The 12,806-nt window shown below is 43.4% G+C and overlaps 1 protein-coding gene across 3 annotated transcripts; it reads left to right on the top strand.

The window, feature by feature from the left end:
• The first annotated feature begins 604 nt into the window (after positions 1-604).
• LOC129187030 (calcium/calmodulin-dependent protein kinase type 1D-like) lies at positions 605-12,786 on the top strand. Of its 3 annotated transcripts, none has more exons than XM_054785891.1 (13): positions 605-714; positions 2,176-2,287; positions 3,937-4,062; positions 5,032-5,106; positions 5,186-5,324; positions 5,416-5,539; positions 5,673-5,748; positions 7,164-7,276; positions 8,681-8,759; positions 8,838-8,925; positions 10,425-10,768; positions 10,850-10,943; positions 11,031-12,786. In XM_054785891.1, exons 2-12 carry the CDS (start codon positions 2,202-2,204, stop codon positions 10,911-10,913), a joined length of 1,314 nt encoding a protein of 437 aa, XP_054641866.1. In that variant the 5' UTR covers positions 605-714; positions 2,176-2,201; the 3' UTR covers positions 10,914-10,943; positions 11,031-12,786. The 3 variants fall into 3 exon arrangements, with proteins under 3 accessions (XP_054641866.1, XP_054641865.1, XP_054641867.1); XM_054785890.1 differs by lacking the exon at positions 605-714 and adding an exon at positions 1,307-1,435; XM_054785892.1 differs by lacking the exon at positions 605-714 and adding an exon at positions 1,413-1,555.
• Positions 12,787-12,806: the final 20 nt, after the last annotated feature.

The raw sequence follows: 12,806 nt of genomic DNA, 5'->3' as shown, positions 1-12,806 counted from the left end.
CAATGAAAACTAACAAAGGGAGGGAAAGTGGAAGTATGTTGTGTTCCTGAACAGTCTTGTGGGCTGCTTTGCTTAAGGGCACCTTGTCAATGTGCAGGCATATCTCAAGTAACCAATCACACTTTCTATATTTTATTCAGGTCCACAGGAGGTGTCACCAGCATAGTATTACAGTACTCTTAGTGTATGTCATTTATCTCAATAGGATGTACTCAAAGTACATAACTATGTGTAATATGTGTACATCTGATTTTCTGAGGTATTTAAATATTTATTTGAGTTAAGTATTATGAATGATCAGCATCAGTATTGTGTTTTATGTGAATTTACGTTATTTCATGCTATAAACGTCATCATGATTGGCTGGGTATAACAGCAATAGAAAGCTACAGTGACAATAAATTAACTCGACTGCATGCTTATGCTAGCTAGCATAAAGTGAAGGATTCCAAAGGGCAACACCATTAAATTCAACCGTTTATCAGTTTGCTGTACTGGTTTACGATGCTGAAAACCGTATCCAAACGTGTGGAGGTGAAAGAGCAGCGTGGGAGTTTCTAATTGTACTTGAACGCAACGCGTCTCCTAATCCCTGCGGAGATGATGAATGAACGAGGCTCCGCCCCTTTTACAGTTGTTCGTGTGAAGTCTACCTGCAGCAGGCAGGTACGTCCAGCACGCCTCAACTCGAACCTCTATACACCGCTCCACAAGGTAAAGATTTCATTTATCTTCACCTTCTAGCATAGAAATTTGTTGACATGTTTTGTTTTTATGTACTTTTAATTTATTATTATTTTTTTTTAGAAATTAGTGCTTTAAATTGAGGTAAACAACCCTAAACTCTATTTGCTGCCTTTTTAGATTCATATTTGGACGACTATCTGCTCTAATTTCTGCAAACTAATTTGAAAAATAACATTACAGTAATCAGTTCTATATTTGTCCTTGCAACTTCTTTTTTTTTCACAAATTAATGACAGGATTTTTAATCCTGTGAAGGAAATTGAGAGATTTTCATAAACATTCCTGGCTATGTTATTGTGGGTAATGAAGTTAAATAAATCACTTTGGCTGTCCAGAGTTCAGTAACTTTTCAAGGCCGGGATAAAAAAAACAAAAAAACCGACCCAGTTTGCCATGGTATCAAGTGTTAATCCATTCCCTCAGACACAGACACAGTAGCCGTGTCGGATGGGGGAGAGGGTTGGAGGAGGGCAGAGAGGTCGGAGTTTAACCAACCACTGCTATTTACCTCTTTAATCCTCTGCCTTTTTGAGTGTTGTGCAACTGACAGAAAAAGGCTTTACCCAGCTGGGACTGACCTCAGGCATGGACATGCAAGTGTTTATGTAACCAGAAAGAGGATCATGGAGCACAATCTCAGAGGGGGGGACGCTTTAGGGGCCAATGAAGACCCAATGTCCCTCTACTGGTACACTGTCTAACATTTGGATTCAATTAAGATTACATTGTGCAGTATGTTTATCTAATAATGGAGTCAGTATTCCGGATCTTCTTACCTGTATCTTCTATTCTATTCTTAATGGAAACTGTGAGGAGCAGAGAGGGAGGAGGGAATGGCACGCCATCTTCGTACTTTGCGATGAGTTCTTTATTGGATTCAATAGTGTTTCTCGCCTTCTTTATCAAATTACTGGCACGCGCAGCATTCCTTGGCTCCATGGTGGGTTATTTTAGCAGTCACACTCACGCACAGTGAGTCGCCAACGTGTAGCGTGCTTTGTTTGGGCACTAGCTTCCGCAGAATGATACAAAGGGACTAGTGGTTCTTTGTTACCTCCCAATATTGTACCGTTTTGATGAAAATCTTTGTCGGAGACTGAATCATAGCAAAACCGGGATGTTCAAAAACCAGTGTTGACTGTACGCAGGGGCGCTGTGTAGCGAGGAAAGTTCGGACAATTCCAAGGGCTGCTCTGGATGAAATGAACACAAAGCAGTCAATCCTATCAAAATATTCCAACAAGGAAGGGAAAAATACAAATGCAAGGAAAAATAAAAAAACATGAAACATTTGCTGCCTGCACAACTTCGAAAGCTTTTAGCATATCAATATGTGGAGTAACACGATGGAACGGACTGAGCACAGAACTCAAGCAAAGTATAATGAGTCTATGTTGTCAGCATTTTCACACGTGGTATGTGTTTCAGGAGTCTACGGCAACGTCAGAGCCAAGATGGGGCGGAAGGAGATCGTCTGCAGTTGGAAGAAACCCATAAATAACATCAAGGATGTGTTTGACTTCAAGGGGAAGATGGGATCGTGAGTACTGCAGCTGACAATCACAAAAGACAAAGATTTGGCTTTGCACAGCTTTTGTTGAATCATTTGAGGATTTTATGGATAAAAGTGACATTTTGATGTCAGGCGGCAGTGGCTCAGGAGGTAGAGCGGGTCGTACAGAAACCAGAAAGTTGGCGGTTCGTTGTTGACTCCAGCGCTGCCCACACTGGTGTTTGGTGGTAGTCGGAGAGGCCGTAGGCGCGAATTGGCAGCCACGATTCCACCAGACTCCGTGAGGGCAGCTGTGGCTAAAGATGTAGATTGCCACCACCAGTGTGGGACTGATGAGTGAATGAATAATGGGTTCATTTCATTGTGAAGCGCTTTGGGTGCCTTAAAAAGCACAATATAAAATCTAATCCATTCTTATTATTGTTTGGCTTCACAATGAGGACTGACTGGACTCAGGCTGGCACATGCTTTAAGGATACTGCCTTCAGCACCTTTCTTGCGGCGTACCTTATCAATGGAACCTTTTATCCAGTCTGCGTAATCCACTCGCCGCTCAACGTGCTAACAGAGGTTGTACGATTGGAAAAATCCAAGTAGTTGTTGCAGAGATACTAGTCTGCTTCCTCACTACTGCTGAGACACCCTTGAGCAAAGTTTCGGATCAGGGGCTCAGTTGCCGTATAAATGCACAGTATATACAGCACTTCATCGCAAGCTGACCTCCTTACAATGAACCGCAACTGACTGAGCTGCAACAAACACTTGTTAATGGATGATAAGCCTATTACCTCATCACTCGCTGTCTTGCAGGCTCAAATCTGCTTTAAGTACTCGCGGCCTGGGGTGAATAAGTGTGTGTGTGTGTGTGTGTGTGTGTGTGTGTGTGTGTGTGTGTCCCTCATCACTGACGTCAGAATAGAGCAGTGTGAGAACATCCTAGCACCACTTCATGATGGGATTAAGACTCTGACTGAATATAGTTACGTGGGAACGTACAGTGTACTGTACAGTGTTGTCGTTGCAATGGGTGCCTCCTTACAAATACATAAACGGATATTATTTTTAATACACAAGAACAACAATATCAACCAAAAAATCCAGAAAAAACATGCAATAAATGTAATAAATATATTGTTTAATAAATATATTGCTACATTGTTAATCGCCCCGCTACCTCATTGCACTTCAGGGTTTAAAATAAGTAAATAACTTAAATTAATAATGAAATAATTAATTTATTAAAATCATTGATTTAATTCATTGTGTTCTTTATGCTATGATACGTAATAGACTACTTTTTAAAAATTTACCAGACACCATTAGGTGAATTTGCAAAGTATCGCCGATACCAGCCTGATTTTTAGCGGTATCGCACATCACTAGTGTTGGATATGATTACTCCCAGCGTCACAGTGCATTCTTAATGACAAACTCATGAAGAACAAAGACACAGATGCCAGTGAACACCAGTTTTTGTAGTGAATATTATTCAAACCAAGTTGTTATCCTTTACTGATAATAATGATAATAACTCCTGAACATTTGACCATTGGTGAAATATTGCGCCTTGTCACTGAACTCAGCTCAAAGCTCTGTATTCATGCTTTATCAATGTAGCACATTCACTCTTTCACCCCTTCTTTCCTTTATGCCTCTGCCCTTTCTGTTTTGTGCAGGGGGTCTTTTTCTGAGGTTTTTATGGTGAGAGAGAAGAAAACCGGGAAATTGTTTGCTCTGAAATGCCTGAAGAAAAAGCACCTCGCTCACAGTAACCTGGAAAATGAAATCAACGTGCTGAAGAGGTAAAACACAAACACATATTTGCATCTCTGCACCTTTTTTAGGTTGAGGTGTCAACACTTGGACCAAAATTGTTTATCCTCGATAGAAATCACATCTGTATTTTGGTCAGGGGACCAAAAATCGCACCATACTCTTTACAGTTCTCTAGCTGAATTATTGTGTGGAGATATGGGGAAATAACACTTCATTCACCAACTACATGGCAAAAAAAAAAGAGTTAAGATAATACACAAACTCACAAACCCTACGTTTGTTAAACCGCAAATACAGTGGAACCTCGGTTTTCCTATGCCCGGGTTTTCGTAGGATCAGCTTTTCGGCAAAAATGTTGCCAAAAATATGTCTCGGTTTTTGTATATCATCTCGGTTATGATACGGCCATACAGTGTGGCTAACAAACTCGCCCGTGGAATCGAGTGCCCAAACAAAGCACCCACACGTTGGTGACTCAGTCTCGATGAAGAATGGATACTGATTCTTTTGGAGTTGGGGCACGATAGACAGATTGCAGCCTGGGAATCCTTCCATCATCTTTATTATGTGTGGGTGTATGGGTTATTTGTTTCAGAGAAAGCGCACAGAACGATGAACAACTTCGTATTTGTCTTCTTACGTCCTCCGAATAAGCACCATGTGCCCTGCGCTGATGAGGCGTTCAAGCGCACAGTGCATTTCTGAGTGTCATGTGTCGTGAGTGTTGTGTTTGCATTGTTTTCTGCATGTAAAACCATAATTATTCTCTATAAAATGTGTTTTTTGTTCATATTTCTGGATGTCTGGAACGGATAACTTGGATTTACATGATTTCCTATGGAAAAAATTGCTTCGGTCTGACCTAGAGCGGATTAATGACGAATTAATGACGAAAGGCGGAGGTTCCACTGTATTGAAATTGTGTCAACGCAGATGTAAAAAAAAAAAAAAAAGGTCTGCAGTGAAAAATCCAAAAGCCTCTCTAATGGTTTCAGGATAAAACACGACAACGTGGTCGGACTGGAGGATTTCTATGAGAGTCGAACACACTATTACCTGGTCATGCAACTGTAAGTGGATTGTTCTTTTGTTTCGGTTGCAATGTAAGGACAAAAAATACTAATAATGATACTTTTGACGTGCCTGCAGTGTGTCAGGTGGGGAGCTATTTGATCGCATTTTAGATAAGGGTGTTTTCACGGAGAAGGACGCCAGCACGGTGATCAAACAGGTACTGGAGGCCGTCAGCTACCTGCATGAAAACAGCATCGTGCACCGGGACCTGAAGGTAAAACGGGACATTATCTGCTTCATTACATCCTTTTTGGGGGGTAAAATGACAACAACTTCTACACACACAATTTGTTCTACCTTTTCAGCCAGAAAACCTGCTGTACTATAACACAGATGAGAACGCAAAGATCATGGTCAGTGACTTTGGCCTGTCGAAGACATTAGAGCACGGGGTGATGTCCACAGCCTGTGGGACCCCAGGATATGTTGGTGAGTCACTCAAGATATATACACACAAACAATGCCAGTACTTGGTCATTTGACCTCCTTTTTCCCCACAAATATAAACGATCCAATATATTCCATGCAGATTTCTATGCATGACTATTTTTCTTCCCTGCAGCTCCAGAGGTTTTGGCCCAAAAACCTTATAGCAAAGCAGTCGACTGTTGGTCCATTGGAGTTGTTACTTATATCTTGTAAGTACCTTTCTTACCTTGTATAATCTTTCACATGAGAAATGGTGTTTTTTGAAAACTGCCTCCAGAGTGGGAAAATCGCCGTTTTTGTACAGACAGCCAAACCGCTGTTTTTCAGAAACGATGATGTCCCCGATCTGCCACAGTCACGTGAGCTTTGACAACAAGCCAACATAATATCTGAATATTTCCACAGACATGACTCACCCCACTCGTAATTCTCCTGATATTTTGTTGTCTTTTCTCCAGAAACGACTCGTACAAGTAATTCTGCTTTGTCGTAATTCTAGACGAGTCTTGGAAAGTGGAAGACGATAGTTTGGTGTGTCACGTGTGTGTGTCTGTTTATAGTGCCACACGTGGGTGTGCCTTGTGTATTACATCATTTTCACCCAGTGATCCGTTCCCGTCCGGATGCTACTATTTACTAACCCGGCACAGTTTGGACGCAAATTTTTTTCAACGCATCAAAAAAAACCAAACTATCCCAGGAACATTTCCGCGTCGACAGGACCTTAGGTTTCAACTTATCTTTCCAGGCCCCCTAGAATTGGATGACTTGTTACTAAACTAAAATTAGAGTCCACGGCTGCCTCATAGTTAAGGTCTCTAATGATGCAACTGCTCTAGATGGCTTTGCACTCACCCCCAGCAGCGCAGTTAGGAACCTCGGCGTTACCTTTCATCATCCATCTTTTAATTCCCACATACAACAAGAGTCACGGACACAGTTTTTTTTCACTTCTGAAATATTTTTAAAAATTGTACATTTCCTGCCGCTGACTGATGCTGAAAAACGAGTCCATGCTTTAGTGACCTTGAGGCCGGATTATTGCAGATTATCATTGTACCTTAAATAGATTTGGTGCCTTGTCAACCTAAAAGAATGCTCGACTCCCAGGGCTTATATTTACTCGTGCTTTCAAGAGGTTTGAAAAATAGAGTGGGAGGTAGAGCCTTCAGCTATCAGGCTCCTCTTCTGCGGGCCCACCATGATCTTCTTGATTCAGACGCCCTCTCTTTATTCAAAAGTGAACTCAAAACTCACCTTTTTGATCAAGTTTATAATCAGGGCTGAATTACCTTTTATTTATGCTGCAATGTGTCGAGACTGTTGGGGGAGCGGAAGGGGGCTTCCAGGGGCTCTCTTGATGCGAGGGGTCTCCCTTGAAGCACCAAGCTTTCCTTTCCTTTTCTCTATCGCTGGCTCTGCCCCCCCCCTTCAGAGCTGCAGCCCTGCAACCACATTCCTTAGGAGTCACTATAATATTACTAGAACTATTATTATATTACTACTATTACTCAGATGACCGCCCCACAAAGCCTGTTCGAGTGTTTTTCCTTGTGTCTGTCTTCAAAATTGTAAACGAAAAAAAAGGCGTTCTATTTGTTAACTCGTCGTCTCTACGTTGCAGGTTGTGCGGCTACCCTCCATTCTTTGAGGAGAACGAGACGCGTCTGTTTTCAAAGATCATGAGAGCTGAGTACGCCTTTCACTCTCCCTTCTGGGATGACATCTCGCAGTCAGGTACAAGAATATATAATAATGATAATATATATTGTTTTCATTGTTGTCATGAATGTGCTTCTTGGAGGCACCTTGTACAGCGCATCCCAGGGTACAACCTTTGCCAAGTCCATGTCCTCACAATATTACGTTGGTCTGCAGTTTTTTTGCAATCCACTGGGCAATTATGTCAATTATGTCAATTTGTCAGAGGGCGACTCATTAAGGCCCCGACGTCCCGTGAGTGGCGGAAGCAAGGCATTGAGGCCTCCCCAAATACGTCTGTGTAGATTCTCGGTCGTCCAGGTCATGGTAATCTGCAAAGGTTAAATTGAGGCAACGAGACTTTTCTTGTTTGCTGAGGACGTTTCACCTTTAATCCAAAAGGTTCTAATGTTCTAACTGTGGAGTCTCCCCCTTCATGTCTCTGGTGGATGTGTCCCATAGGGGTGGTCATTGTGGGATCGTTGGCGGGTGTGGCTGGTGAGCGACGTGAGTAAGTCATTCTCCTGCCTGGTGGCGAAACAGCTCACTAGTGGCCACGCGTACCTTGGAATGAGACCATCTTTGGGGGAGGATGATGGCGCAAATCTCCTTGTCTGTTGAGAGAAGGCCTTTCTAGTTTGCTGTAAATGGCCCCTTTGACACGTCTGTCAAACCAGCAGTCCAGAATTTGGACATCATTTTCCTCTACGGAATCTCCCTTCTGATTGAGATGCAAATGACCTGCTGGCTCTGGGCCTGATCAAACTCCTCTATGTTGTGCCTTGCGTTTGTATAAGGGTTGCTTGGTCTCTCCAATGTAGAGGTAACAGCATCACTACACTCTGCAACGTTGTCATTTACAAGGCTGTTGTGCCATCAGTCAAGACAGAACAGCGAGCACGGCAGAATGTTTTGTCCTCAAGGGTTGCCAGAAAGGTGACAGATCTGAGGGAAAGCGGGCAGAGGGGGTGGGTGTTGCCCTTTGTGACAGGATCAGACGACGACGTGTGTGCTGCACATTTATATAAGACTAACATGGAGGGAAGAAGAATGGCTTCCAACAGGGTGACTATTTTATTGTGGTGAAGCGCTGGCTTCCCACCAAACTGACTATGGCGCCAGAGTGGCCCAAAATCATGGACCACACCAAAGCTGATTTACCTGCTGCCAATGAAGACACACCTGAGTCACGTGTGCTGAGTCATGAGAAAGCAGGGTAGAGATGGCACGTCAGAGACAGCAGAGAAACCTGCCAAGAGTAAACCTGTGTTGGGTGATGAGCATAGCCATCCACTTAGAGTACCATATTGATGTTGTCCACCGCAGAGGACCCCTGGGTCCCCTGCGGGATCTGAGACAAAACAATGTTTGGTTTGGGAATTAACTGAAATGATCTGGGTGTGATAAAGCATCTGTTCTATCCCCTCTATGTCACCACAGCAATAGACTTCATTAGGAATATGATGGAGAAAAATCCCACTAAACGCTTCACTACCGAACAGGCCCTCCAGCACCCCTGGTCAGTCTTTCGTCAAACATGAACATACAATGACATCGTGAAAACAGCACACTCAACAGACCACTGACTCTGTTGCAGGATTGCTGGAGACACAGCTAAAGACCAAGACATTTATCAGTCTGTCTGTGAGCAGATAGAACGGAACTTTGCCAAATCGAAATGGAAGGTTAGTAACACTCATTACTAAGGTTTGTCTGTTAGAAAAAGGGCAACTTTATTTAATGGAGGCTTTTGATCTGTAAGAATCCAAATGAGTCTCAAGGATGGTTTACAATTAAATTCAAACAGGAGTAGATATAAACAATTGCAATGCCAGCGCTGGAGAGAGCAATCGGGCTGGCAATGAAGGCTGAGCGAAGTCCAATCGATCTCTGAAGAGGAACTCTTTAATGACTTCTGTCAGAGAGGTTGGACAGCCAATCGCTCGTCCGACAGAGATAAAACGGGTGGCTTAGCTAGAGACTGTGTGCGCAGATATAACAGGGTGCATTTGTTCCAAGTGAAAGGTCTTCTGAGTGTGTTATGTCTCTGTGGTAGATGAGCACAAACGTGCTGCCATACTTGTCTAAAATAGAGTGGAAAATATTCCATTCCTAACGGTAAAGAAGTTGGAAGTACCATACAACTCAGTCTTGAATATTGTCATATTTATTGTAATATTGTAATATTCATCCAGGTCGTTGTATTCTCAGGGCATTGAATCGATCGTCAGACAGAGCGATCCTATCTAGTCTTTGAGCAAGTACTGATGAAGCCTGCACGGATGAGAGGCGACCTGAACAAGCCATTTGCAACCGATTCAATGCCAAAAGCATACTATTATACAATATTTGCATGAATCTCCATCAGTGGTCCCCAACCTTTTGGGACTCATGGACCGGCTCTCTTTGCCACAAACCTCCGGCGGACCCAGAAGTGGGGGGCCTCGTACGTTATAGTGATCAAATGCTATTTAATTATTATGTATTGCGTAAAACTAAGACAGGAGCAACATCAAATTAAAAGCACAAAATGACTACAGAGCCACCATCCACCAGTACGAGCCTAGAGTTTGTGTGTCATAACAGGCTAGCATGTGCTAGCATGAATTAACTTGAGGTGTGGACCGGACAAATATTTACATTAGCACCCTGTAACGTCATCAAACCTTATTTTTATGCATTCCCACAGAGTATCAGCATTTGGGACCAAATATGAGGTGAAAGAAAAGCATGAAAAATCCAGTATAGTAGTCTATCCATGCAGCGTGGGACAAAGTTAGACACAGAGATTCCCAAACGGAGGTTCGAACCCACCGTGTGGCCAAGTTTATTTTAAAACAAAAATGTGTTTATTTTTGTTATCATTGCAACTGAAAGTTTCCTGATCGAGAAAGATCTAGATGATGGCTTCATGTCATTGATTGCTAAAGGACTAGGTAGGACAGCTTAAGTCTGAAGGTTGGTGCAGGATCCAAAGTATTTAGCTTCTAAAAGGTACAGGCATGCCCAGACAAGCACAGTTTCTCTTATGTGGTGCAAAACGACAGTCATTAAGGTACAACGGAGTGGGGCCCCTGCCAGCCAACGATGGCCGTCTGTGTTGTTGGATGAATCCATTAAGTCAGCGCTAGCATCTTTGTACATCTCGCAACACTTACCACATTTCTGTGTGCATTTCCAACAGCAAGCCTTCAATGCAAGTACAGCCATCAACCTCATGAAGAAAGGGCAGGTGTCCCAGAGGGAGCCCTCTTCTGCCACTCTCTCACTGCCCCACATCATTTTACACACCTCCTCTCAGGCTGACCTGGAAGCACTGGGACCTTGCCATGATGTGGATCAGTCCCTGGACCCCAATGGAAATCCCTTCCATGCTTCCAGGCTTGTTACTTGTGGTTCTGAGCCCAGCAGGAGCATCTGCCCACCGCTCAGAGGCCATCAAAGCGAGCGTGACTATGCACTTGAGGAACCCGGAGAAGTCCACTCCCTGGACTCTGACAATGGCGTCTCTTTCATGTCCTCCAAAAGGTGGTACATCATGGCGTGCTTCTTGACTCTGTTAGCATGTTCCTCGCTAAAGATGAATCCTGGTTGTGTGTGGTGTTGCAGCATGGATGCTGTGGCTCAGAGGAAGGACGGGTCTCTGCAGTCTGGTGTCTGCTCCGTCATGTGATGCGGTCAGATAACCCGAGGATCATCCCACGTAAGTAAAAGGCTCGCCACGCTCTTTGAAACGCACACATTTGACAGATTGCTGCTTAGTGCTGAAAAACCCAAACCTCTCTTGCAGTGGCATCCTCGCTTTGAAGAGGTCAGCACGTCTGCTCAGCAAACATTTCCTCAAGAGAGAGTTTCACCGGAATGGATCCAAACAGCAGTCAACTCTCTTTCCCGTGCTTAAGTAAAGTCTGTGCAGTCGTCCCTCGCTGCATCGCGGCTCCAACATCAGTCCCTCACTGTATTGTGGTTTTTCAAAAATGTATCAATTCATAAAATGATCGCTGAAAGACAAGTTATATGTAGTATTCTGGTCACTAGGTGTCAGTAATGTTACATTGATTAGACATGACGTTATATTACATCACCTTCACACTGCATGGAGTCAGCCATGGCATGCCTGACGTGAGTGAAAAATAGTTCTCCACTTTTGTGTGGAAGTGGTACATTTTTGGCTTCTTACTTTTTCCTTCTTCCCCACTCCATTTGAAAATGTTGCACTGAGCCGACCGCTCTTTTTTATGATGTCAAGCCAAACCTTTTGGCTGCTTCTTCTTCGTTGGTGTCTGCGGCTATTTGTGACGTGACCACAGAGTCTAGGAATCGAATTTTAAAAAATTGTGGACGATAGCGGGAGAATCGCAATGTTAGTCCCGGTTCCCATCGATGCTCGAGACTCGATGCCCAAACCTAATAATGAGTGCTGTCCCAAATCCATTATTGACGTTGCACACTTACCGTTTTCTTGCGTTCACTACTTTCCATCGCTATGGGTTTTCTGCATTTTAAGATACTTGAACGCACTTAAGTGTGCCAAATGAGGCCCTCTGGAAAAGGTGGAACCCCTTTGATTTCGATGGTGTGTAAATGTCGCTGGTTAGTTTAATAAAGCTGATGAGCGTCACCCGTTTAAATGTCAACAACATATTTTTGTATTCTAAAGGATCCTGCTGACTAAATCTGTAGGACTTGTACTACATACAGTGGATCCCCGCATATTTGCCATTGCAGCATCCTCAAATTCACAGATTTTTGGTCAAAAAAATTCTTTAGAAAAGGTTTTTCTTGGAAAACTGGTCATTTTTGTCACAGTTGTATAGGATACCTACAGCATAACGCATTACTGACGTGACATAGGTGCAAGATGGTGGCGCCCTGCGCGGCTACAGAAGCACCAGCTTCTACTGTCAACTTTGGGTGTGGATCATGCAGACGCGGCTTCGAGAAACGCCTTCTCCGCCAGCGACAGCTGCTTTGGAGGGAGATGGAGGCGGCTCAACAAAAGAGCTCCAGCCTGACGATCAGGCTGAAGGCTAGACCGTGACTCATTTCACCTGTTAGCTTGTTAGCTTAATTTTGTTACCAGTGAAAGGTGGCAATTAAAGAGAGACTGGAAGGTTTCTGCATCTGAATGTAATAATTCCAACAGTCACTTTTACCGCAAATGTTGATCAGAAATGGGAGGAGAACGTCAACGTCGTCAAGCTAGCAGGAGGGTTTTGGAGGGGCAGGAGCGAGCCGTGTGTCAAAAGCAGACATTATTATGGGCGTCTCAATTACTCACCGGTGGTCTTGCAACATAACCCCACAAATTGCGGGGATTCCCTGTACTGTAAATGATGTCATCAATTAAACAATTAAAGCTAACATTGAAACAATTGGGGGGAATGGGAGTAATGGGAGATAGACTAGTGTACAGTTACCTGGTAAAAACATGTGGCTTTGCTGTTTTGTAACAATGTGTATACGTACATGTGACCTGCTCTTGTTGAATAAGTGATTTTGTCAAGTGCCACAAACCGAATAAAGATGCAGTCAACAGTAAAAAAGTGCATTTTTGTATTGTTTG

This window comes from Dunckerocampus dactyliophorus, chromosome 8, assembly GCF_027744805.1.
Source record: "Dunckerocampus dactyliophorus isolate RoL2022-P2 chromosome 8, RoL_Ddac_1.1, whole genome shotgun sequence".
In the NCBI taxonomy this organism is placed as follows: Eukaryota; Metazoa; Chordata; class Actinopteri; order Syngnathiformes; family Syngnathidae; genus Dunckerocampus; species Dunckerocampus dactyliophorus.
Note: the sequence above shows the minus strand (reverse complement) of the source record. Positions and strands in the feature narration are given on the sequence as shown.

What these genes read in the sequence shown, in the direction of transcription:
- LOC129187030 (XM_054785890.1), top strand. Translation starts at nt 1,411, where the DNA reads ATGAAGACCCAATGTCCCTCTACTG. An exon ending in GGAGTTGTTACTTATATCTT is followed by an intron (nt 5,749 to 7,163) that starts GTAAGTACCTTT and finishes TCTACGTTGCAG; the next exon opens with GTTGTGCGGCTACCCTCCAT. An exon ending in CAGGCCCTCCAGCACCCCTG is followed by an intron (nt 8,760 to 8,837) that starts GTCAGTCTTTCG and finishes ACTCTGTTGCAG; the next exon opens with GATTGCTGGAGACACAGCTA.